This window comes from Podarcis liolepis (assembly GCF_965112155.1).
Source record: "Podarcis liolepis genome assembly, chromosome: 7".
Taxonomy (NCBI): Eukaryota; Metazoa; Chordata; class Lepidosauria; order Squamata; family Lacertidae; genus Podarcis; species Podarcis liolepis.
Genome location: NC_139561.1, coordinates 33687585 through 33712241, shown reverse-complemented (window position 1 = coordinate 33712241; position 24657 = coordinate 33687585). Strand labels below are relative to the sequence as shown.

The following is a 24657-nucleotide window of genomic DNA, read 5'->3' as shown; positions in this document are numbered from 1 at the left end:
TGGCAGAGCCAAGTGGCAATTTCTGTTTCCCCTTAAGTGGCAAAACAGGCCACATGCCTTCAGACTTGTGCCCTGGGATTCCAAGGAGTTTGTGCTTCAGACCCTGAAATGCCCATTGAGCTCAAGGCAGCATATAAATTCAATACATTAATACATAAGCAAAACAAGTGAATAAGTAAATCTGTGTCAGGTTGATCCTGTGCCGGGATAAGTGACTACTGTCACTTATCACTGAGCCTCAAGGAACATACCAGATTGTAGAATGGCCCGTCTTGAAAACACTCTGAAAGACTGAGCTTAGACATGCATGCATTTATTACACAAGGCTTGCCATATCTCGTGTTGAGCTGTGCATGTGAAACAGCAACCATACAGGGAGGAAAAATATATATGAGACAACATCTCAAGCACACTTTTCACCAAAGACAGTTCACAAATGATTATTTAGCATCTTATTTATTTATTTATATATTAAAGTATATACTGCCTATATGCCATCCAAGCAGTTTACGAGTATAAACTCAATTGTAAAATCCGTAAGCAATTAAAATTCACAATAAACCAATTCAATCAAAGCAACAAAAGCTTCCATGATTTAGAAAGGCAAGAAAACAAGCCAGTTAAAATTTCTAATAATTAGAACAGTTAAAAAACACATAATTAGATCTCAAGTTCAGGGGAATACCTGCCTAAACAGGTGTGCTCTTCAAGAGCTGGAAGAATGCCAATAATGATGGGGTCTCTTCGCATTTCAACAGGGAGGTCATTCTACAAGACTGGTGCTATCGGTGATAAAGCCCACATCAGTGCTGCACATTCAGCAGAGAGTCATCAAGCGATGAACAATTTAGCTGCACTTCGTATGTTGCAGCTGCAGTATGGGCACAACGCTGGGACCCTGGCACAGTTGGCAGTAATTACTGCAAATAACCAGCAATGGTTAAGATGCTGGGCTTCCACACGAGCAGTTTTGTCTGGACACAGCTCCAACGGCACCAGCAATGATTACAGTTTGAATTAGATGAGTATAAAGGAGCGAATCAAGTAATCTTATCCCCCCCCCCCTTGTTAACGTGCGTCACTGCAGTAACACATTATAGCTTCACCTTCCCAGTAATGAATGAATGTGACTTCTAGCAAGTCAGTATTTGTAAAAAGAAACACACACACACATATACAAAACCCACCTCACAACTATCACCACTCCTAAACAGTCATTATCGGTGTCTCTTAATGCAGTTTCTAAATGGCTTCCTAGAATTGTGTTTATAACACTTGAAAAACATTATGCTGTTTTATTAGCTGACGTCTTGGGTTCTAATGGCAGGGAGATCTAAAAGTGTGCCTTTGAAGCTAGTGTTGATTTCATTAAGGGGAAAATGTAGCATGACAAAGGAAACATTTGGACTGCTTTGGGGCAGCAGGGGTGGGATGGGGAGAGACTTCAGACTTAGAACTTCTTTCTGGTCTTACAGCAAAGGTGGCTAACTTGTGGCCCTCAAGATATTGTTAAGACTCTCCCACCAGCCCTAAGCCAGCACAGTCAATGGTCAGGAATGATGGGATTTGGAGTCCAACACAGGATCCCCTTAGAACAAGGTAACCAGTGCTTCAAAAAATTCTGCAACATTCTGTCACATGGAAGATGGAGCAGAACCCAAACCAAAGGCTTCAAGTTACAAGATAAGGTGTTGGGACTAAAGGATACATAGTGGCATAAGGGCTGTGTATGATTACCATAGGATCCAACAATGTCACACTCTCAGTTCAGCAGCGTAATCCATGAACCGCTTCACACGATCCGGGTCAATGTTATTTGCCCAATAGCTTTCTTTCTTGAAATAAGAACCAACAATCAAGGCATTTGCACCCAAGTAGTTCTTCAAGTTTTCCAGAGTCACTCCAGATCCAACCAGCACTGGTATCTTCACAGCACATCCAACTTCTGGAGAAAATTAAGTAGGGAAACGGATTTAAAAATCCCTATAAATGAAGGCAAGTTGTGGCAATGGCCACATACGGTGGAGGCTGGGTATTACATACTTATTTAAAGTGTGTATTTCAATTCACAGCTTCACATACTTCTAAGGTTTAAGAGACATAGGTCCAGTTCAAATGTATTTATCATACATCTTCTTAAGAAATACATGAGGCTTTTGCCCACATGCTACATCCTGCTGCCATTCCATCCTTCCTTGGACCTTTGGAGCAATCAATCACAATTGCCTATGACTTCCAAACCACTAAACTGTGGTTCCTGGGACAAACAAAAACAAAAGCCAAACAGAATCTTAAACCAACTTCACTCCGTGGTTTAAGGTTCTGACTTTTTGGTTTCCTGACCACTATGTTGTGATTAACCCAGAAAATCTTCATATGGCCATGGTTTCCTGTAACATCCAAATTGGGGAATGGGAAGCACAAGGGTTTGTGGCAGGCACAGTTTATTAAGCGGAATATGTACATTCAAACCAGGAAATAGAAGTGCGTTCTAAGGAAAGTCCTTCTCTATTATGAACTCAGAACACAAGGAATAAAGCACTAGGGGGAGCTTTTGAATGAACAACACCTATCCACCATCCATGACTCACAGTGTCCTCACTTCAGCTGCTCTGATAGCAAACAACATTTGGTTTCTCTAGGCATAAATACCAGGAGGCGCTAGAGCTTTTGACCTTGCTTCATCAACAGCAAAAACTTTGCTGAAGTTGGTCTCAAGTAGCCCAGTGCTAGAGAAAGGGATCCAGTCCAAGGGCCAGACCCAGAAATGGCCAACCCTCCATAGGCTCCATTGAGTGGATGGCAAGGCTGTCCACCTGCCATGTCATGGGATGCAAAGCTCAAGCTTCTTCCTCAGCATACTCTGAGTTCATAGGCGCCGACTCCATGGGGCTTGAGGGGGCCCGAGCCCCCTCAAAAATTTGTTTGGGGGGGCTCCGCCCCCCCAATAATCTCCGGCGCCCCTCCAGCAGAGCGCCGGAGATTATTGAAGGCTTGTAAACCCTTCAATAGAGTCCCGAAACCCCTCAATGAAACATCAGAATTTCTCAAAGAACCATCGCTGACCAATGGGCATCGTCCAAGGTGAGAGGCAGCCAATCCGAAGTCAGGAAGCAGCAGCCCCGTGTCTGGAGCGCGCGATCCGCCAGGAGAGCGCAAGAAACCGAGAGCAGAAAGCGGGGAAGAAGCGCGCTACAAAATGTAGCAACAGCGGATACAATGTTTCCTCCTGTTTCCTTGTTTCTTGCAAGACAGAAACAGAGGGCGATCCAGGGCTCCCCTCCCTCCCTCCCTCCCTCCCTAGCAGAAGGTCCTTGGAGCTGATTAATAGGCGCAGCACGCTCTCCCCTATTCGCTCACGAGGAGGCGGCGCCACTTTATTTGCATATTCATGAGCTTATTTATTATTCATGAGCTTTCCCGGGCCCCCCCAATATTTTTTATAAGTCCGCGTCCCTGTCTGAGTTCAAGCTATGGCTGCAAAGAAATAATCTGGACTACACTCTAAAGTGTACTCCAATTTATTCCTTTGCAGCCAGGTGGTTGTTTTTTTCAGGCACCTTTTTCTGTTGCCACGCAGGACGGCAGAGAAGTGTGCCAAATAAAAACAAAAACATCAGATTGGGAGCATACATAAGAGTCTTTCTGTGCAGCCTCAGGGTGAACTTGCCAGCACCCAACGTTACATGATGTCAAGCATGCGAAAGATGGCTGTAGTTCACTCAAAACAGCCAGGGAGATCAACCTACAAGGCCTGGTGGACCTAATTATGCCCATGGGTTGAAGATTACTCCTCACTCCTATGAGCAGTCTTTAGCTGAGCTAAGAGTCCCTCTGCAATCTGCCTCTTGCTCAGGCATAGCAAACTTGGCCTTCCAGATGTTTTGAGACTACAATTCCCATCATCCCTGACCACTGGTCCTGTTAGCTAGGGATGATGAGAGTTGTAGTCCCAAAACATCTGGAGGGCTGAGTTTACCTATGCCTGCTCTTGCTGGTCTGCTCCATAACTTCCGCCTTTCTCTATTCCTGGGCTGACTTGTTAAGTGTTAACATTCCTCTTTATATCAAGATGTATTCAGTAACCACTGCACCATACGAAATGCTGTCATTAAACTGCCGTGTAGCACACTGTGTTGTTTTTTTTTTAATTGCTCCATTAATTCGAAAGAGCCGGCAAACACAGCAACAAGGCATACAACTCCCACCTCCTATGACCAACATCAAAAAAAGAGAAGCATAGCAATGCTGGAAGCAAATGTGATATAATCTCACTCTCCTCCCTTTTCAGTTCAGCTTTCAAAGAGACAAGTGATCAGATCAAAACACAAATTGGCTTAAGCTGTCAATGGGTTTATTTTGTAATATGATGAAAGGAATCCAATTGTGTCTACACTTAAGCAGCAGCAGGGTTCCAGTGGCAGAGACAGGCTCAATTTGCTGTCATAGATCTCCATTAGAAGATAGACAAGCACTCTCTCCTTCTATCTGTCTGTCTGTCTCTCTCTCACACACAAACACAAAGCTTGTTTGCTTCGTTTTCACCATTCAGAATTGCTGCACTAGAATGAGCTATGCTAGCTACCTGTGAGGCCACAAGTGCCACTGAGTAAACACTCAGGAGCAATTACAGCAAAGAATCCACACCCCATGTAGGTGTGTCGCAGAAACCTTTGATGTATTGTTTTCTTGGAATCACGGAATTGTAGAGTTGGAAGGTACCCCAAGGGTCATCTAGTCCAACCCCCTGCAACGCATGAATCCTGTCCACAGCTGTTCTTGGGCGGGCTCGAAATACCAGCCTTCTGGCTAACAGCCAGACACATTGATCCATTGTGCCACCTGGGTCATCCCTTCCATTAACCCCCCTCAAAAGGGAAGTAAGAAACTGTCGGCATTGATTATATTCCGTGCTTGAAACATCTGAACTCTACACCAAGGAAATAGCAATAACAACAACAACAACAACAACCCCCCATTTGAAGAAATCGTGCCTGTTAGACATATTACAGATGACATTCCTTGAATGCCACCCTGCAGAATTTCACAGCATTTCTAACACTTTAAAATGGTAAAAGGGAATTAGGTTAAGAAAGTAGACAGTAAGTTGGCCAAGACTACATTTCTGTAGCTACTGCAAGTCCCAAAAAACTTTGGTTTTGGAGACATCAGGCTATTTTGCACCACTTTTAACAGTCATGGCTTCCACCAAAGGGTCCTGGTGACTGTAGCTTGTAAAGCAGGCATCCCCAAACTCAGCCCTCCAGATGTTTTGGGACAACTCCCATCATCCCTGACCACTGGTCCTGTTAGCTAGGGATGATGGGAGTTGTAGTCCCAAAACATTTGAAGGGCCGAGTTTGAGGGTGCCTGTTGTAAAGGGTGCTGACCACACAAAGCTTCAGTCCCCAGGATTCTCTGTGGTGGTTAAAGTGGCATAAGAGTTACTTAAATGTATGGTGTAGATATAAACTTATTAAAGCGGAAAGTGGCTTAAACTGAAGCTGAGAAGATTTGAGCTATATAGAAGGAAGAATGTGGCAGAGCACTGGAGCACTAGAATGTATTGCCTAAAGTGGTGGCAGTATGACTCTGAACACCAGCTGCTGGGAATGAACCGCAGGTGAGCACAACACTATCATCCTCATGCGCAGCTTGCAGGCTTCTCAATAGGGCATCTGGTTGGCCACTGTGAGAACAGGATGCTCGACCAGATGGGCCATTAGCCTGATCCAGAAGGCTCTTCTGATGTTGATGTTTTTAAATCAGTGGGAGTCTTGAAGAGCAGATTGGATAAATGGCTGGATTAGTTAGGTTGGATCTTGCCCTTGGTGGCAGAGTTGGCTAGACAGCCTTCTTAAAGGAACAAGTGCCCATTTCAGAAGACGGGAGACCTTTGACAAGGAATGATATATATAGGACTCTTCCTTATTTCAAGAGGTTGTCATTGCTGACTCATGAATCAGTGAACTAATCGGAGATCCAAACAGACTATTTTGCCTATTTGAAGTAAAGACATCAGGGATAGCATCTTTGCCCCCAAACCTATCAGGCACTTAATTGCTCCAGCTACTTTCTCCTAGGACATACACCAAGCATTTGGGAACCAGCTAGCAAAATCAAACTCCCACTGGTGTCCAGTCACTATTATTTATACTCCACTCTGTCAGATGTTGTTCTTCCTGCTGGAATGTCAGACCCAAGTGCAATCTCCTATTTCTTGCCATGTTAAGAGTTATGTTTTTAATTTACCTTCATTAGAAATAACCTTTTAAGAAAGGTTATGAAGAATGTCATCATTCATGAGCAACAGCTATCAAAAAGCAAGACTTTCCGTCTTTTCTTTTTTTTTAATTAAGAGAAATGAGAAATATGTATGTACATATCCACTTTCCTGGCTAGCTGCTTAAAATGACAGCTACTTATACCTGACAGGAACTGAAACATTTGCCACAAGTGGTTAGAGAAAGGATACTACTGGTAACATATACCCTTTACATTGGAGAAAATGATGTCCAATTGCATTATACTGTGTAAGAGCAAAAACAATGGACACGTCATGACTGAAACAAACAAATCTGCACGCACTGATGTAAAAAAATAACAATACAATGTATGTAAGCAAGCAATATCTCAATAGAATTTTGAGCCATGTTTGGTTTTCCAGGGTTCATCCAAGTTCATAATCGAGCAAAGGGAACACTCTCTAGCAATAGTGAATCTGTATACTTCATGTGCCTTTGCAGGCTTCTTGGCGGCTGATCCCAGATTTTGGGACTCCCTTTCCAGAGAAGCTAGACTGGGCTCCCTTCATCTCGTTCTTCCACTGACAGTTAAAGATTGTTTTATTCCAACAGGCCTTCTGAAACTAACTTTTCCTCCTCTTCTTCCAGGAAAGGGCTTTTAATAGCACTGTGATGTTTTTATTCTTTTCATTATCTATATTTTAATAATTTGTTTTTACAATGTTTTAATTCCATTGTAGTTTAATTACTTTTTAATGATGCTCTTTCGTGTGCTTTTTCACCTTTTTGCATTTTGAATGCTCTATTTTATCTGTAAGCTGCCTTGAGTCTGGGGGAAAGGCAGGACATAAGTAAATACAAGAAATATAATCGTCATAATCATACCACCTTCCAGTTCTTTGGGATCTGCCTCCAATCCAGTGGCAGCTCCAGTCAATATGACCCCGTCAGCCAGAAAGAATTCAGCAGCCTTAGCCGTCTCTGCTACACTGACATCAGCTGTCAGAGCGTGAGAACTGCCAACAACAGAAACCCAACCTGTTTACTTTTGGCAGCCATACCAAGTTATTGAAGCTTCCCTTCCCCCCCACCCCCCCCCCACCACCATGAAGTGGAGGGCCAGCTTTCCAGCACCATCATAATGTAATAAATCAAGGAAGTGAACAAATCACTCTCAAGTGACATTCCACGCTCACATCAGTGTAGCTGGTGTTCAGACATTCAATCTCTCCAGTTGTAATTATATAGTAAATATTTGTAGTCCACACATTCCCAGATTATATCCCAGAATGCTTAAGGATTTAAGAAGAGTCTGCTGGATCAAGCATTAATTTTTAATGCAAGTTGCATCAGGGTCACTCTGTGAGAAATACAATTATTCAACAAGTAACAAATGCAATTACTATTGTTAATCATAATAGTGGCCCATCTACTCCAGCATCGTGGAAAGCCTGAAAGCACAACCCGAGCACTGTGCATTCCTCCAAGTGGTAAAATCCCCCAAATTCTCACTACTTTAAAAGGCTAAGTTGGGAGCGAGAATATTTGTAGCTGAAGTAACAGAGCCATTGGTCTATTGGTGGAAGGGTCTGTTGTAAAACTTAGGTCTTCTGTCACTTGTGAGTGGTAACCATACAAATTCAATGCAAGCAAAAGCCCTGACAGCGCATGTTTGGCAAGTATAGGTTTCTAACACATTTTGGCGTGAACCCTAATTACCTGTGTTTCTTTTTAACGTCAGCAAAAACCTGAATGTGTTCTGCTCCAATTTGCTTCCGGTATCTGAGCAAGTTGCCAGCACAGGCATTCAGAATCCCTTCATCTGCCACGTGAGAAAAAACAAAGCCTTCCGCTCGAATGAAGTCAAGACCTGCAAATGACAAGAATACTGTGATAAAGCTGACTGAGGGCCAGGCAGGAACTGTAAATCACGGTCACTTACCAGATGTATCCCAGCACGAAATGGGATACATTACGAAAGGTCAGTGGTCCATTAGCGCACAGAGTGTGTACACAGGAGATCCAAAATTAAATCACCGCTCGGCTGTGATGTTTGCTAGGTGACTGTTTGCAAGTCGCTGTGTCTTGGAACATTGATGCCCTGATTTGATCCCCCATTACAATTCATTGATTCGTAAGTCATCAAGTACAGTACCTTGGAAAAAGCAAGAACCTTAATCAAAGGTCTCTTCATCAAGGGGCTGTGCATTTTGGGTCTTCTGGGATGGACCCCAGTTCCCTTAAGAGAAGGGTGCTCAACATCAGGTCTAGGACTAAAATGCAGCCTTCCAGGACCCCTTTTTTTGCCTCTCAGAACTGTCTCCAGGCCACACCCCTCAGCAGTCCTGCTTTTGTGTGGCAGGAATGTGTCACTGAATTCTGATCATGCCCCCTTTCTTGCCTGAATGGAGGGCAGAGAGGCATGTAAAGGGAAAAATTTACATCTCTTGCTTCTACCAACTTTTGCCTTTGGCCCTACCAAATATGCGACACAGGTCTGTGGTCCCTGAAAGGTGATCTAGATTCTAGAAGGAAATGTGGCCCTTGGGCTGGAAAGGGTTTCCCGCTCTTGCCTAGTCAATTCTGCCTCCCAGAACTAGATGTGATTAAATTAATCCAACCATTTAGCCGATGCACTCCTCTAACAGTGTGTACTAAGGATAATATGGGTGCTAGTTCTGCAGCTGTTTCTGCCTCTAGAAAAGACAATTCCACCATCAGTCACTGTGATGCCAGGTTCTCCCTTAAAGTCATGGATTTTGCCCTGAAATCTAAGGAACTATTTTAAAGAAGAATCGAAACTATTGGTTCCTTTGCCCAGTATCAACCAATCTGATTGGCAGTGCCCCTCCAAGGTTTCAGACAAATGACTTTTCCCAGTCTTGTTACCAGATCTTTAACTGAACATAAAATCTGGGACACACACACACACACACACACACACACACAGCTTTACCTGTCCAGAGTAAAGCAATAATGTTTGCAATAAGTTACAAGAACCAGAAGGGGTCGATGAAGGCAACATGTTGTTCCCTTCTTCAGTAAAAACTTGCTACTTCCTTCCTGCTTCTTCAGTGTTACGACATTTTGTTTTTGTCATTAACCTCATGACTCTGTGATGGCCACATGTAAGCTTGTAAATGAAAATGGCTTTGCTTGCCTTAAAGGTAAAGGTACCCTTGACCATTAGGTCCAGTTGTGGCCGACTCTGGGGTTGCAGCACTCATCTCGCTTTATTGGCCGAGGGAGCCGGCATACAGCTTCTGGGTCATGTGGCCAGCATGACTAAACCGCTTCTGGTGAACCAGAGCAGCGCACGGAAATGCCGTTTACCTTCCTGCCGGAGCGGTACCTATTTATCTACTTGCACTTTGACATGCTTTCAAACTGCTTGCTTGCCTTAGGCTTCCTTAATTCTTTCAGCCCATATATATTTCTGCACTCCACTGCAATATATAGACAGAACTCCTACAATACCACTAAAGAAATAGAAATCCTGGCTTACGGGGATCAAATCCGTGATTTTTTTGGGTATTATTAGCACCACGCTGCAGTCAGGTGTGCAGAATTGTAGCAGGGAAGCTAGGACGGCACAGAAAGCAAAGGACCAAGGTTTAACTTTCATGTAATGAATGCTAATTATTACATCAGATACTAAAAAAATACAATGAGGTCTCAGGTGGGGTCAATCTAACCCAGACTTGTGGACTGAGTGTTCCCAAATGTTATCAAGAGGATGGGAAAATGATAGCTGCAGTGTAGGCAGCGCCTGTATCTTTATCGCCACCATAAATGTTCCAGAGACCCAATAATATGCATCATTCTGTGCAGCCTCAAACAGATGTAGTTAATTAAATCAGGATCTACGCACAGGAAATTAGGCACTACTGAAGAACACATGGTACACCTGTTAATAATGAAGCAGTTGTGAACAAAGCTTGGTGAGCCGTTTCAGACATGGGAGAACTCTTGCCATTCCCCCTCAGAAAGAAGGAATAATCAAGATGGCATGCAGCTTTTGCCAAGACAATGACATAAATTGCTTTTTGATGTTACAAAAAAGAAAGATGTTCTGCTGTAAAGCAATGCCTCAAATAAAAAAGCCCCAGACAGTAATGCTGAACTCTTTACAAAGTTAACCTTACATCTCTGCTAGAGTCGGTAGGTGAGGATAAGTAAGAGTCAGGGCCTTTTCTGTGCCGCCCCCCGAACTGTGGAACTCACGCCCCCTAGGGGTGCATTTGGCCCACCACTGCAAACCTGAGGCCATTAAAACTAAAAAACACACCATATATTTGGGGCTTTTGTTCTTGGAGATCTATATGATGACAGATAGCTTCATGATTGCAGGATTTTTGTATTGTTTTATTTAATTGCCCTTTTAAAAAATGATTGCTAATGCTGCTGTTGTTTTGTTTTGGGGGGTGTGTGTGTGGTGTGTGTGTGTGTTGTGTTTCTACACTATGAAAACTGCCTTGAGTGGCCTAAGTCCCAAAAGGCAGCCTTTAAGTAACTGTATAAATGAGTAAAATAAACATTGATCCCTCAAAGTGGATGCTGGCTCTTAGATGTTAATTTTGTGTGAAGTATCCATTCTTATTTCTTCACAGCATCCTTACACCCTTATTTTTCTTCCATCAACCTCCTTCAGATCAGCTTTTGCACAGATTTCATTTCATTTTATTTTTTTAGGAGCAGGAGTACAATGTATTTGTATGTCTAGGATCACCATCAGCAGCCCTAGAAGAATCCAATAGTTGAGAAACAGAATGTGTGTGTAATCTAGAAATACTCTGTATTGCTTTTAAATGTTCATGGTGTTTTTACATAGCTCTGACCTTTTAAGAGGGCTGCATGTGAATAATTTTAAAAATAAAAAAATTAAAGCACATGAAGACTAGATGCAACTATGGTAAGGCACTGGGAGTCTGTTTCGCACCAAACAAAAGCACCAAACTACACTACTGGTTTTACATTGAACCTTCAGTATAGCAATGAAGATGAGCTTTGCTCTCCACTTAAAACAGCCTTTAAACTGGCAGTTTTGCATATAGGAACAAATTACAGTTCAGTAAAGATCTACTTACAAAAAAAACTGTTGTCTTAAAAAATATAAAAGCCTTGGGCAAAGATGACTGAAGTACCATTTGAGATGCCACCCTGAGAAGTAAAGGACCCCTGGATGGTTAAGTCCAGTCAAAGGCGACTATGGGGTTGCAGTGCTCATCTCGCTTTCAGGCCGAGGGAGCCGGCATTTGTCCATAGACAGCTTTCCAGGTCATGTGGCCAGCATAACTAAACCACTTCTGGTGCAACGGGACACCGTGACGGAAACCAGAGCACACGGAAACGCCGTTTACCTTCCTGCCACAGTGGTACCTATTTATCTACTTACATTGGCATGTTTTCGTACTGCTAGGTTGGCAGGAGCTGGGACAGAGCAACGGAAGCTCACCCCGTCATGGGGATTTGAACCGCCAACCTTCCGACTGGCAAACCCAAGAGGCTCAGTGGTTTAGAATAAACAAAGTGTTTATTCACTGCATTTCAGTCTAAAGGCAGAAGGAGAAACATATGAAGCTGCTTACACTGAGTCTGACCACTGGATTGTTAGAATTGTCAAAACTGACTGGCAGTGGCTCTCCAGGACTTCTCCTTCCCAAGCCCTGTTTGGAGGCGCTGGCAATAGAACCCAGGACCTTCTACATGCAAAGCATTGAGCTGTGGCTCTTCCTGCCAACCCACAGGGGACATGCCACCACAGGTGACACCACAGTGGGTACGTCTCCTGTGGGTTGGCAGGAAAGGCCGTAATTCACAGATGTGCATTATCCCACTATTTGGGTAAATCATCCAAACCAGCATTACTGACTGATTTCTGTATATTTGTCACGGCCTCAGTCCCTGCCTAGGTCTGCTTGCAAATATAGCATTGGGCTCCTGCGGAGAAGAAGCCAGGCCTCAGAATGCACGCTCCCCTCAACTTCAACCCAAATTCCACTCTTTCTTCCTTGTCATCTTTAACCATGGTTTTGTGTTACATCCATGTGGTGTTTGCCTCCTAGGTGGGTCATAAGGAACGGGTCAAAATGAGTGTGATGTGATTGGCCAGTGAGAATGCAAGGGGGGAGTAAAAGTTACAGAGTGGGAGGTTTTGAAAGTCAGTTGAGGTTTGGGAGTTGAGGTTTGGGAGTTGGAGAAGGAAGAGGAAGAGGGAGGAATAGGCAGTGGGTTGGTCCAGCTGTATTGTGAGAGAGAGAGAGGAATTGTTAGGTTGAGTCAGATAGATAGTTGGAATAATCAGTTTGGAGTTGTTAGGAACTAAGATTAAGAAACTGACAAGAGAAAAATAAACTGAAACCATACGCTTGTTCCTGCATTTAGAAATAAACTTGATTATTTGTTAATGTTAACAACTGTCTGGACTCCGTGTGTCCCCATGAGAAGCGGGGTGGTGGCAGCGAAGAAAGCAATCGCACAGTAGTGACACAGGGTCAATAGACTGTCAAAGGTCCGGGGTCCCTGTGTGATTGCCACAATCCACAACCGATGCTAGCCAGTCAACATGAACCAGCTGACTTGTAAGCCTTAGTTGCTTACAAACCCTGGTTAAGAAGGGTGCCTTTTAAAGTATTAAATGGTAACATCAATGCAGATATAATGAAAATAAGGAAAGGGGATAAGTCTTTTTGCCAGAATCGAAGTGTATGGCCCCAAAGCTGGCCCCTGATTAGCAAACCATGGCTTCCAGGGAACAGCATTTGCACTGGGCCTTAGTGACTGTGCTAAATTGAGTTTGTGGTAAGCTGTGTGAAGAGAACTGATAATTATGTTTGTCAGCTTATGCATGCCTAACAGCTGCCAGAGCCTATCCATGCTTACTCAGAGGTAAGTCCCTTGGGTTCAGTTGTATTTACTTCTAGCTAAATATGCATAGAGTCAGGATCCAAGGGTGATGTGAATTGCTAGAAATCTGTATATAATTCTAAGTTCTAGGAAACTGTTCTGAATGAAGTTGAAAAGATACGGTAATTCAGCGGCCAATTTAATTCAATATAAATGAAGATTAGAGTGTTATGCCTAAGCAGAAAAGGGGCAAAATTGTTCCAAGTAGCCTTTTCTAAAATCATAGGAAGAATGTGAAAGAGAGAGGAGAAGAAATAGTTAAAATTATTGAGTGCACCTGAATATGAAGACATATCTGCTGTCTAATCAATTCTGCATATTGACTGAGGATCCTAGTAGTTTAAGTAAACTAAAGCATTCATCTGCAACAGTGAACTAGAAAAAATGGCATTATCATTTTTTTGAAAATAAAATGCAATATGTAAAAGTAGTGCCAATCTAGGAAACAGATGTTAGATATAATAGACTATTCATCTGTCACAGTTTGCATCAAGATACATTAAAGGGATTGTGTAAAAGTAATGTATGTTTTTAGCATTAATCACCTATCATTCCTGAATCAGACATATCATAAATGAAATGCTAAAACTTTTATATGAGCATTCCAGCAGGCAAAAACAAGGCTGCATTAGAGCAAATTGTATTATTAATGCTTGTGCCATAAACAAAATTGACTTTTTGCTTAAATATATTTTCTGTGCTTTTGTCTGAAACTTACTCATAAACCAAGTTTCCTCAAAGCCCACAATGATTCTTACTGTACACAAGCACAACATTTGCTAAGTGTGTAACTGTGCAGGTTTCCATCATCTCCACAACAAGCCTGTGAATGGAGGTGGCCAGCATTTGAAACTCCCATTGTTCTAGGTGCGTTGTGCGACAGGGAATTTCATTAGCGCTAGCGGTTCCTGAGCTCTGGGCGCAGTTCTGCACCTAAGATTTCAGATCAAAACTGCAGAGTGGAAGGAAAGGAGGGCCTTTTTCTGCCTCTTCCAGCTATTCTCTGAAGACCGGATAAGAGACCCTCTTAAGAATATTAGGGGGATGTGCAGGGGAAGGACTAGACCATGTGGAAAATGAACATAATATTTTAGCTGAAGTTCATTCATTTTCAGGTTTGTATTCTTGTTATAAAAAAGCATGCCTAGACATTCCATTGTTGCGCCCACAACCTAGGTTTAAGGTGCCATTTAGCTCCTAGCTTTCATCTCTCGGTTTCTAATACTGGAGGCAGCCGCTACTGTTCCCATTTCAGAGGAAGGTGACCAAAGGTGAGCTATAAGAACACCTAATGGTTGCATAGATGAGCTAAAATTTGAATCCAAAACCTAGGGTGGGCACTAGCCATTGGCCTACAGTTATTCTCCTTAAATTCAGGTTAATTTAATTTATTCTTAAGTGAATTTCATTAATTCAACAGAGGTATAATAGTTCATTACAGCAGATTACCGTGATATCCTGAGGTGTAACTGGAATTTGATGAGCAATGATAATGATTTAAATTAATCCCTTATACCATTTTATAGAACTAAATGGAAGGAAGCCATCAATGGATATTTATCACGAAGAGGCATAAAGCAGGTGTTAACACGGTTATGGCGAACAAGAACTTATAATGTGCTTTACTCTACCAGCACAGAAAATATCCACCTGAACAACACAGTTTCATACTGTCGCCTAACCATGGCTAGCTGCAGTTTACAAAGAGGGTAGAAGCCAATTTGCACACCCTGGCCAAAGCTAACCAAGCTTAGCACCAGCACTGGTGCATGCATAATGCCATACCTTTGTTAGCTCTGAAAAAGTGTGTGTGTGTGTGTGTGTGTGTGTGTGTGTGTGCAATTCATGTGTGAGAAGGAAGGAGGTTTGGGGAAATGAGAACATTATGCCTGCTTAGGGCTTGTGAATAGGACACACATACTTGAGGGGTGTACAGCCTAAACCTCACTCTCTTGGATTTGAAAAAGTTGATAGGTAAGCTTATACCAGTTGAGAATGGAAGAAGGTACACCACTAAAAAGAGGTACGCTTCAAGTGATTTATTTTATGAAGAATATCCAGTGTGTTCAACCATTGGTCTTCCTCGTGGGCAAAGGGTAAGAATACTTGGATGTGCTATAGGAAGGCACAGTAAGAGCTGTTCGACAGTGGAATTTGCTGCCAAGGAGTGTGGTGGAGTCTCCTTCTTTGGAGGTCTTTAAGCAGAGGCTTGACAACCATATGTCAGGAGTGCTCTGATGGTGTTTCCTGCTTGGCAGGGGGTTGGACTCGATGGCCCTTGTGGTCTATTCCAACTCTATGATTCTATGATTCTAAGGCACATGAAATCCTTTTATACAGAGGAAGGCTCAGACGTACAACTGAATTCAGTGGGGCATACTTCCAGGTAAATGGGTTAGGAATGCCGTTTTAGGCATCCTGTATAAAATGAAGCTCTACTACTAGTACCCTTTGCAATCAGCTTGAGGTCCACCTATTCCTTCACTCCGCAGGTATACTAACGTCAACTCCCATCTCCTGACTGTGGAAATACCACGCTGCTGAGGGAATAAAATAGTCATGGTGGCTTTGCAGGAAAGTGTGGTGAGCTGGAGCAAGCACGTGAAACCCCGTGTGGTGTCGGGCTGGGACCTGGGAGACCAGGGTTCAAATCCCCACTCAGCTGTGAAGCTCACTGGGTGACCCTGGGCTAGTCAATGTGTCTCAGCCTGGCCTACCTCACTGTTGCTGGGGATTAAATGAGGAGAGGGCAGAAAAGATGTACACTACCTTCAGTCCGTTGGATAAAAAGGTGGGATATAAATGCAATTAGAAATGATAATATACCGTACATAAAATCTGGTAAGCGGCCTGTGTTTAGGTCTCAGAATGCCAAAACAAAAAGCAATCCCAAATCAGTTCACTTACCAGAAGCAAGAGCGACTGCTATAGCATCTTGGTTTGCAGCACTTAGGATCTGAACACCCACTGGGAGACGGGGGCACGTCTGTTTCACAGTGGCACAAATGACTGCCATGGCTGCAGTGATTTCTGCACCCACACCAACTGTGTACGGCCGATCATGCATATTTTCTACAATCAAGCCATCCTGTTGGAATTAATACAGAGCTATTAAAAATCAGAAGAGCTGCTCAGAAATAAACAGAGGGATCTGCACACAGTGGATAGACTGGCAGATAACACTCAAGGAATTTGCATTGCGGTCATGCACAACAGCGCAGAATCTGCCTTCCTAGCGCAGAATCTGGAGCCTTATACAGTATTCTAAGACTTCTCAGTTTTCACTGCCAGAAAAGTGCTTAAGTTACAGGAGAAAAGACTGGTGAGCTTTTATGAAATCTGCAAGCCACAAACTTTGCTTGAGCCAAATCCCATCTTTGTCATATCCTCCTAAAAAAATTAGCTAAGAAGAGGAGGAGGAGTTTGGATTTGATATCCCGCTTTATTACTACCCTAAGGAGTCTCAAAGCAGCTAACATTCTCCTTTCCCTTCCTCTACCACAACAAACACTCTGTGAGGTGAGTGGGGCTGAGAGACTTCAAAGAAGTGTGACTGGCCCAAGGTCACCCAGCAGCTGCATGTGGAGGAGCGGAGACACGAACCTGGTTCACCAGATTACGAGTCTACCGCTCTTAACCACTACACCACACTGTGATGGGAGCCATCACAAGAGGTAAGGTAGCTGGGACCCTCCTATGCCCCGGCCCCCAGTAATTCATGCAGGGATAAGAAGGAATACTACTTTACCAATGCCAATAAAAATTCCCAGTATATGTAGCCAAGCTCATTAAAGAGTTTTAGGGGCGCCCCGCAGATAATAACAACAAACAAACTAAGGTGTAAAAAAACCTGCACACCTTCAAATACTTCTGCAGAAGATAATTTTAAGTGAGAATGACTCCGCTTGTACAAACCCCCGCTTGCTAAATGCTGACCCAACAGCATGATTTTTGTAAAACAATCATAAAAAATTAACGTTGTGCTCAATTACAGTATATCCCTTTCAAATGAATCTGAAGTGCAAAAGCCATTAAATTGTAACTTTCATTTTCACCAAGTCAAGCCTTAATTTCCCCAAGAGAACAGGGGGCCTTGGCTCAACTGCAATAACTGAGGGATCTGATAATCAAAAGGAATTAAATGAAGACAGTAGAGGAGATGCTTGTTGAGAAGAGCTGGTGGTTCTGTTTTTTGACCTGTTTTTCTACTGAGAGATTAAGAAAAGAAGCAAGTCACTATTTTCTCAGCCAAACCAAACTCACAGGCCTCTTGTGAGGATTAATGGGGTTAGGGGTGGAAATACCATGCGATCCACCACAAGTTCATGATGTTACCAGGGTGGTCTTTCAGTACCATTTGTGCATGTGGAAGCTTCGAGGCAGTCTTACTGCTTCACTTCCAACCAGTACCTATCCTGTAACTTCCTGATCAACTCCCGTAACTTTTCATACCATAAATTCAAAATTCAAATCATACGGGGTGGGGTGGAGTGGGGACATTGTTCCACTTTTGTTGTGCTGTCGCCCCTCCAAACAGCAAAAACTTGGTAGCATTGTGGAAGCATCACAGAACAACCAATAACGCAGAAGAAACCTACCACAAATTCACTCTGTGTCAAGAACATGCTGCAGAAGGGGGTCCTAGTTTTTTTACAGGGGCAAGCTGAAGCTGCCCACTTGGACCATATTTAAATTATGAAGCCGAGGGCCTTCTGGCGGTTCCCTCGCTGAGAGAAGCCAAGTTACAGGGAACCAGGCAGAGGGCCTTCTCGGTAGTGGAACACCCTCCCACCAGATGTCAAAGAGAACAACAACTACCAGACTTTTAGAAGACATCTGAAGGCAGCCCTGTTTAGGGAAGCTTTTAATGTTGGATGCATTACTTCTCTTAAAACAGCATCACACTTCTCTTAAAACAGCCAAATAAGTACTGAGCATGTTCAGTAGCCAGAATTCTAGTATGGGGGGGGGGGTTTACTTCTCTCTGTACCATTCATAATTTTTGTTTGAAAAATTTAGAAGAGAATGGAAGATACGTAGGAGAAAAGGCATAATCAAAATCTAGAGGGTGCAGCCTCTCCAGTGACACTGACGTTTTACAAAAGGCCACGCATGAGGCAAGAAGTTCAGTGATCTAGTAAAAGCAATAATGTTGGTATATTTCCTGTCCTCTGTAAAAAGGAAAGCCGAACATGGCAAAATTGAGAGGGTTCTAAACTCCTTGGAATCTGTCACTGCATATAATCTTGTCATGGCAATTTTGATTGTGTTTGGCAAAACAAGCATATCGCAGCTACAATTTTTCAGCACAGATGGCATCATGTCTGAGCATTCACTTGTTTTCATTAATATGCTCCAACATTATAAATCTTCCATATTTATTATGTTCTTTTAAAAAAGCACTAATGCATCAAACAAGCCACCTTCTATATAGAAAAAAACCCTGCGGATCTGCTTTCATCAGTCATGTCTGCATACCACTTTGAGACAGGAAGATGTACTTGTAATCCTCTCTATTCTACTCCACTGTTTCAGCAAAAAAAAAATTTTAAGGGGCTAGGGAAGAGTTATAGCTACAAGAAAGGCAGCAATGGATAGAACAATCACATTAGCATAGATCCCCTCAAATCAGTGGTAATGCATGAGCGTTAAAATGCTACAGTCTATAATGGTTTGGTGAAATCCAAAATGCACAGTAAGTCAAAAATTGTAATGGCAAGCCAGCTTTTGAATTCTCCAGAACTTTTCATCAGAAAGGCTGTTAAACAAAACAAAGGAGAAAGGAGAGGAGACTGTGGTGTTGCTGTTCCCCAAATCTACAACTTATAATAATAACCTTACGGAAGGCAGACGTTTGCAGACCTAATTGGATTCATATCTCAAGGTGCAAGAAATTGTTGCACCCAGGCTATTGAGAAAAATTAGGTCATCCAAGTTGTTGGCCATTAAAACATCTTGGATTGGGGCAGGGAGAATCCATTTTTAAACTATGCACTATGTGAAGAAGTAACTCCCTTTGTCTGTTCTGAGACTTCCAACATTCAGCTTCACTGGATGACCTCAGCCTGTAGTATCAAGAGGAAGGTAGAAAAACTTCTCTAGGATTTCTTCCCCCATATCATGCATAATTTTATACATCTCTCTCATGTCCCACACTTACTCACCTCTTTTACTAAACTAAAAAGGCCCCCAAACAGGGAGGTTGTTCAGTATCATGATCAACTGGGTCAGCCTCTTTGGAATCTGTTCCTGCTGTAACAATAGTGTTTCTGAGGTTTTGCCACCAGCACTGTGCACAGTGCTTGAGGTAAGCCACTACAGTGGTGCCCCGCAAGACGAAATTAATTCGTTCCGCAATTTTTGTCGTCTAGCGAATTTTTCGTCTTGCGAAGCACGAAATCCCATAGGAATGCATTGAAAATCAATTAATGTGTTCCTATGGTCAAAAAAAGTCCAAACAAAGCCAAATTTGGTACAACAACAGTTTATTAACTGCTCTTTAAAGTCACACATACTGTAAAGAGCAGTTCAAAAATTGAAGGGAAAATAAATTAACTTTATAAACAAAACATGTCTTTGTTTTTAGACAAAGAAAACAAAGTCGCGAGACGTTTTCGTCTTGCGAAGCAAGCCCATAGGGAAATTCGTCTTGCGAGGGAAATCGAAAACGGAAAAACCTTTCGTCTAGCGAGTTTTTTGTCTTGCGAGGCATTCATCTTGCGAGGTACCACTGTACTGTATTATCTATGCATATAACCCTTTCTCCACCTGTACTTCAAGGCCACATGTAAATCTACTGCATTCCCATCTTTGACTTATCCTGCATTTCCCCCATCCTTCCTTATACGCCATTTCTGTCACCCACCTGTCCCAAAAATCTTTCCTGTTACATATCTTCATCAACTCTTATCAATACACCCATCAATACACCCATTGAACTTTCTTCCATTTTTTTGGCCTTCGGTCCTTTTGTCTTTTGACGGACTAAATTTAGAACCCTCGCTTGACTCTGGCTGTAAAGAGGTGCGACTTTATGAATGCTTACTGTAAAAAAACCACAAACCCCAATCTTTTCTAATTAAAAAAAAGAAATCAGTCGAGAAATAACACCAGACCCAAAACTATGGTTCATTTAAGTTCTGCTTGAAGGCTGGTTACCAGGGCATCACATCACCACCATGCCAGGAATTTATATATTCACTGCAGGCAGGTTGATGGAGAAGTGTGAAGCAGCACAGGAATACAGGGTGCAATGGAATGTGTAAAGCATACCCTGACCTTTTCAAAGGACATGCACCCCGTTAAAAATCTGCTGACCTATGGAAATTACTGCAACACCTGAGGACCAATGGAAATTCATTGGTACCTGACTGTTGTTGCCTCTGGCTCAAAGTGGCCTTTCAGGTCTTGCCTTCTAAATACACACAGCAAAGACTGCTTTCCATCGACAGATGTATCAGAGTGACGTTGTGGGTGGGCAACAGTACAGACAAGTGCACGCTGCATTTGCTGTATTGCCTTTTAATAAGTTAGGCTATGCTGCTCTGCAAAAATCTTAACTACAACAGCCAGGAAGTGAGCACCAGAATGATAAAACGACGACGGCTTGAACATATATGATATGTATTGAATAAACACCTGCAGTGCTGTAGAGAGTGCATGACCATTGGTCCATGGAGCTCAATTTGTTGGCTCTTGACCAAAAGTAGATCTCCAAGGTCCCAGACAGAGGAATTTTCCTCCCATTTCTCAAGGTTCTTTAACTAGACAAACCTGGAGCATTACATATGCAAAAGCAGAGCTCTGCCACTGAAATATGGGCCCTCCTTTTGTACCTGCTTCATCTTAAACTCCTTGATACCATGAGAAAAGGGGATTGGCAGACTGTAACCAACTTGAAAACAGAGTGCTGTGTAATTTTTGTATAATGCTACATTTTTTCTGTATGTTTTTATTATTGTCTAGTGTCATTGTTCCCCACTCTGGAAAATATTGAAGAGTGCATTATAAGTACTCAAAACAAATAAATAAGCATCAAAAGAATGAAATTGGAACCTAAATATATATTTAAAAATGTACACTCCAGTTAAGTTGATGGATTGCTATTTCAGACTATTTACAAAACATTATTTTTTGTTTGAATTTCAAATGCACCACCACCACTTTTTATTTTGATCCAGAATTTTGCACAACATTCAACGATGTAAAACATTAACTAGGAAGTTTCAATAAACAAAAGAGAAAGGAAGAGATAGCTCTTACAACTCCTGCAGCCTTGTAAATCTCAGCTTCCTGACAGGCTTCTTCAATGATCTGAGGCAATGGCAAGGTATTCCTTGGGGTTCCTGCAAATATAAAGTTGTCACCACACTTACACAAATACATACACACACTCTAGCTTTTAATGCCATCAAGGTTATGGCTATTCTGTACTGTGGTGAGTGACAAATTAACTTCCCTTGTCATATGATCAACCAGTGACAAGAACAAATTTCACATATTGGCTATCAGCCCTTCCAGAATCCCCTTGTAATGCTTTCTTACAAATTAATACCATTTAAGTACCATAACTGAAAAATGAACAATAAGGCACTTATATAAATGGCAGGACTTCATATGGACTGTAATAGGTAATATTAAAAATTAATAATAATAATACATGTATAGGATTTATTCAGATGCAATGATAAAATACAGTTACAGGAACAGGCCACAGTGATGCTGCCTTCCTCTTTTGAAAAGATCATAAGTTTTAGCTTCCATTTTTTTTATTAACTGCAGGTCATATTACATCCAAACTCAGAAGAATTGTGGTTGATCTTACCTATGGTTTATTGAAAAAAGCCAACTTCAGACCTTGCTTTAGGAAGCTGGTTTATTTCAACAGACCACAGTTAAGATGTACCACAGTTTAGGGTTACTAAACTGTGTTTAATTAAAAATGGAAGCAAATACCTCTGATCTCACCAGAATCATGCCTATGAAGGGAAGGTCCAAAACCTGTTCTTATTATGAAGCTATAGAAAGGTTCACTAAACTTAAAAGTCAGGCAAAGTATCCTAGTTTTGTATATTCCTTTATATTAGTGTCTGGATAATTTAACAAGATACTGTCTTGGGAACAAGTCCTACATGGTCTTGGGCTAACCCAGTAAAATGCAGGTTAAAAAGAACATTGTCGATACAACTATTCATTCATAAAATCACATTAATATACAGTATATGATTTTCTGACAGCAATATTTTAGGACGTATGAAATCCATAAAGACATTTCATTTGGATAACTGAACTAACTAAGCATCAGTTAGCCATGCCTCCCTTTTACATATTTCCAAGGTACCTGGCAGTGCCTGGCTTTTTTTGAAGCGCAGAACATCTTTGCCATAATAAATTTCCCCCTAGCACCTGTTAATATTCTCTCCTATCCTGTTGTTTCAAATAACAATTAAAAAATGAGGCATTCACCTGGCAGTGCTTTCACATGGACCATCCCAATGATGACTGATCGTAATCGCCCGAAAAGCTGCAAAAACTTCATCATCTAGAGAGATGGAAAGATCCTCATAAGCATATGACTAATTGGTTTCTTTAATCAAGTAAAAGGCCCCAAAAGCAACATCTTGCAAATGAGAACAGTCTGCTTTTGTTTCTTTACTTTCTTTCAAGATATTCACAACCTTCTTAACTCTGTGGGCCCTCATTTTATACAGAATAGGAATTTTATCTATAGAATATCTTACCAGGTTTTCCATCACTTGGGCAGTCCCGTTTTCTAACAGCAGCATCAGTCAATTTACACATATTTAAAACTACTTAACAGAAAAAGTAAGTTGTAATGATGGATAATTTCTTTATAATGTCCTCTGCCAGTGGGAGAGATGGGAAGCAGGGCTCATTTCATCAGCTTTGCTGGAGGCCCAGTTCCATCAGACACCTCCTACTCCTGAACAATGCAAGCTGGTCATTACAAGAACAACAGTTTTAAGAATTTGTTCCGAAGTTTGACTCCCCACCCTCCACTTCCCTCCCTGTCCCTTTCCCCATGTGTGCCTTGCTTTTGTAAACTGTTAGTGTTGGCAGGAACTGCTTTCCTTTAACTGACTGTATGTAAGCCACTCTGGGAGCCTTTTTAGCAGCAGAGCGGAGTACAAATGATGTAAACAGAAAATACAAACTTACGCCAAGGCTCTCGTGTCCTCTAGAACAGTGGTTTTCAACCAGTGTGCAGTGCCATGAATGATGGTCAGGGGTGCTGTGGGCAACACTGACCTCTGTCCCTCCTTCCTCTGATGCCCTCTGCCATTTCGGCCTCCCAAAGGCTTGCACAACTGTTACAGCAGCCCTGGCCACAAACTCTGCAGGTGAATATTGCCTCTGGGGCTGGTCAGGTGTTCCTGTTTGCCAGGAGCTGAGGCGGCCTTGAAGTAAGCAAACAAGCAAGTGTTTGAGGGAGCCCAGCCAACTAGTCCACCAGCCCTTGCTAACCAGAATGGACAGACAAGTCCCTGGGCCCTGTGGGGCAGTGTGAGGAGGCACCTCTCTTTGGGACAAGCAGCTCAGAGACCAGGGCCATCATCAGTGGCTGCCCAGAGGATTCCCAATGAGAGGGGAGAGGAGAGGAGGCTGAGGGAACACTCCACAAGGGATGGTGAGGGGCTGCCAGCACTGCAGGCAAGGGGAGACATAACTGGGCTCCTGAGCCCTACAGGGGTGAGGCAGAAAGAATGCAATTGGTCAAGGGAACCATGGGCTCAAAAAGGTTGAAAACCTCTGCTCTAGAGAAACCTTATTCATTGAACTCAAGACATGTTGTGCTGTAACCACTGCTACCAGCAAAAGGCACTCTGCACATGCTCTGGTGCGTTTTCCCTGAGGAGACTCCTCCCAGTCTTTCCCATACTCAACAAAGTATTAGAAAGCAATAGAAACACTTAAACTTGCAAAAGCTTGGCCCCCAGGTTTGTATGTATGTATGTTTGTTTACATATTAAAAGCAACTCATTGCACCATCTCCCAAAGAAAGCTCAATAACTTATTGCGCCATCTCCCCCATCAAAAACCCTGCTGGTCTTTCCTCTCAATATCCCCACTCAATGAATCAGCCGCATTCTTTATATGCTCAGAGGCACCGAGACCCAGGGAAGTTGGAGTGGAGAAGGGGGGGGGGAGTAGCCGACCGTATAGAGAAGCGCTTCCTCGCCCTCTTCCCGCCCCCAGCAGAGGAAGGAAGCGACCGCCCTTTCTCCTTCCCGCTCAGCAGCTGCAACAGCCCCGCCTCTCCTCGCAGAAGCCCCGCCCCTGCCCCGCCCACCCGCAAGCCCCGCCCCCGGGACCCCCAAGCCAACCTGGGCCGGGGCCTCGCGCTCACCTGGAGGGCCCCCCTCTGCCCCCCCCCCCCGCGGAGGCGCCTCCACCTGCCCGAGCCTGGCCTTAGCCTGGCTGCAGGGCGGAGGGGAATGGGGCAAGCCGGCGGCGGCGGCGGCGACCCTGAGGCAGCAGAAATGCC

General features: G+C 42.9%; 1 protein-coding gene across 7 annotated transcripts; it reads right to left on the bottom strand.

Annotated features, from left to right (window-relative positions):
- Positions 1 to 297: 297 nt before the first annotated feature.
- On the bottom strand, positions 298 to 24615 carry LOC310711633 (uncharacterized protein F13E9.13, mitochondrial-like). 7 transcript variants are annotated; one of them, XM_083513825.1, is made up of 8 exons: positions 23421 to 24340; positions 22617 to 22692; positions 22107 to 22168; positions 21414 to 21496; positions 16059 to 16239; positions 7965 to 8115; positions 7134 to 7261; positions 298 to 1945 (listed from the first exon to the last, which is right to left on the bottom strand). In XM_083513825.1, the coding sequence occupies exons 1-8, from the start codon at positions 23452 to 23454 to the stop codon at positions 1755 to 1757; spliced, it is 906 nt and encodes a 301-aa protein (XP_083369951.1). In that variant the 5' UTR covers positions 23455 to 24340; the 3' UTR covers positions 298 to 1754. The 7 variants fall into 7 exon arrangements, with proteins under 7 accessions (XP_083369951.1, XP_083369948.1, XP_083369946.1 ...); XM_083513822.1 differs by lacking the exons at positions 22107 to 22168; positions 23421 to 24340 and adding an exon at positions 24520 to 24615; XM_083513820.1 differs by lacking the exon at positions 22107 to 22168 and having other exon boundaries at positions 24329 to 24420.
- Between the last annotated feature and the right edge of the window lie 42 nt (positions 24616 to 24657).

Coding starts and splice junctions, on each gene's coding strand:
- LOC310711633 (XM_083513825.1), bottom strand. CDS start 23,454: ATGGCAGAGGGCATCAGAGGAAGGAGGGACAGAG. Junction 21,497..22,106: donor TGATTCTGGTGAGATCAGAG/GTATTTGCTTCC, acceptor TTATATTTGCAG/GAACCCCAAGGAATACCTTG. Junction 1,946..7,133: donor AGATCCCAAAGAACTGGAAG/GTGGTATGATTA, acceptor AATTTTCTCCAG/AAGTTGGATGTGCTGTGAAG.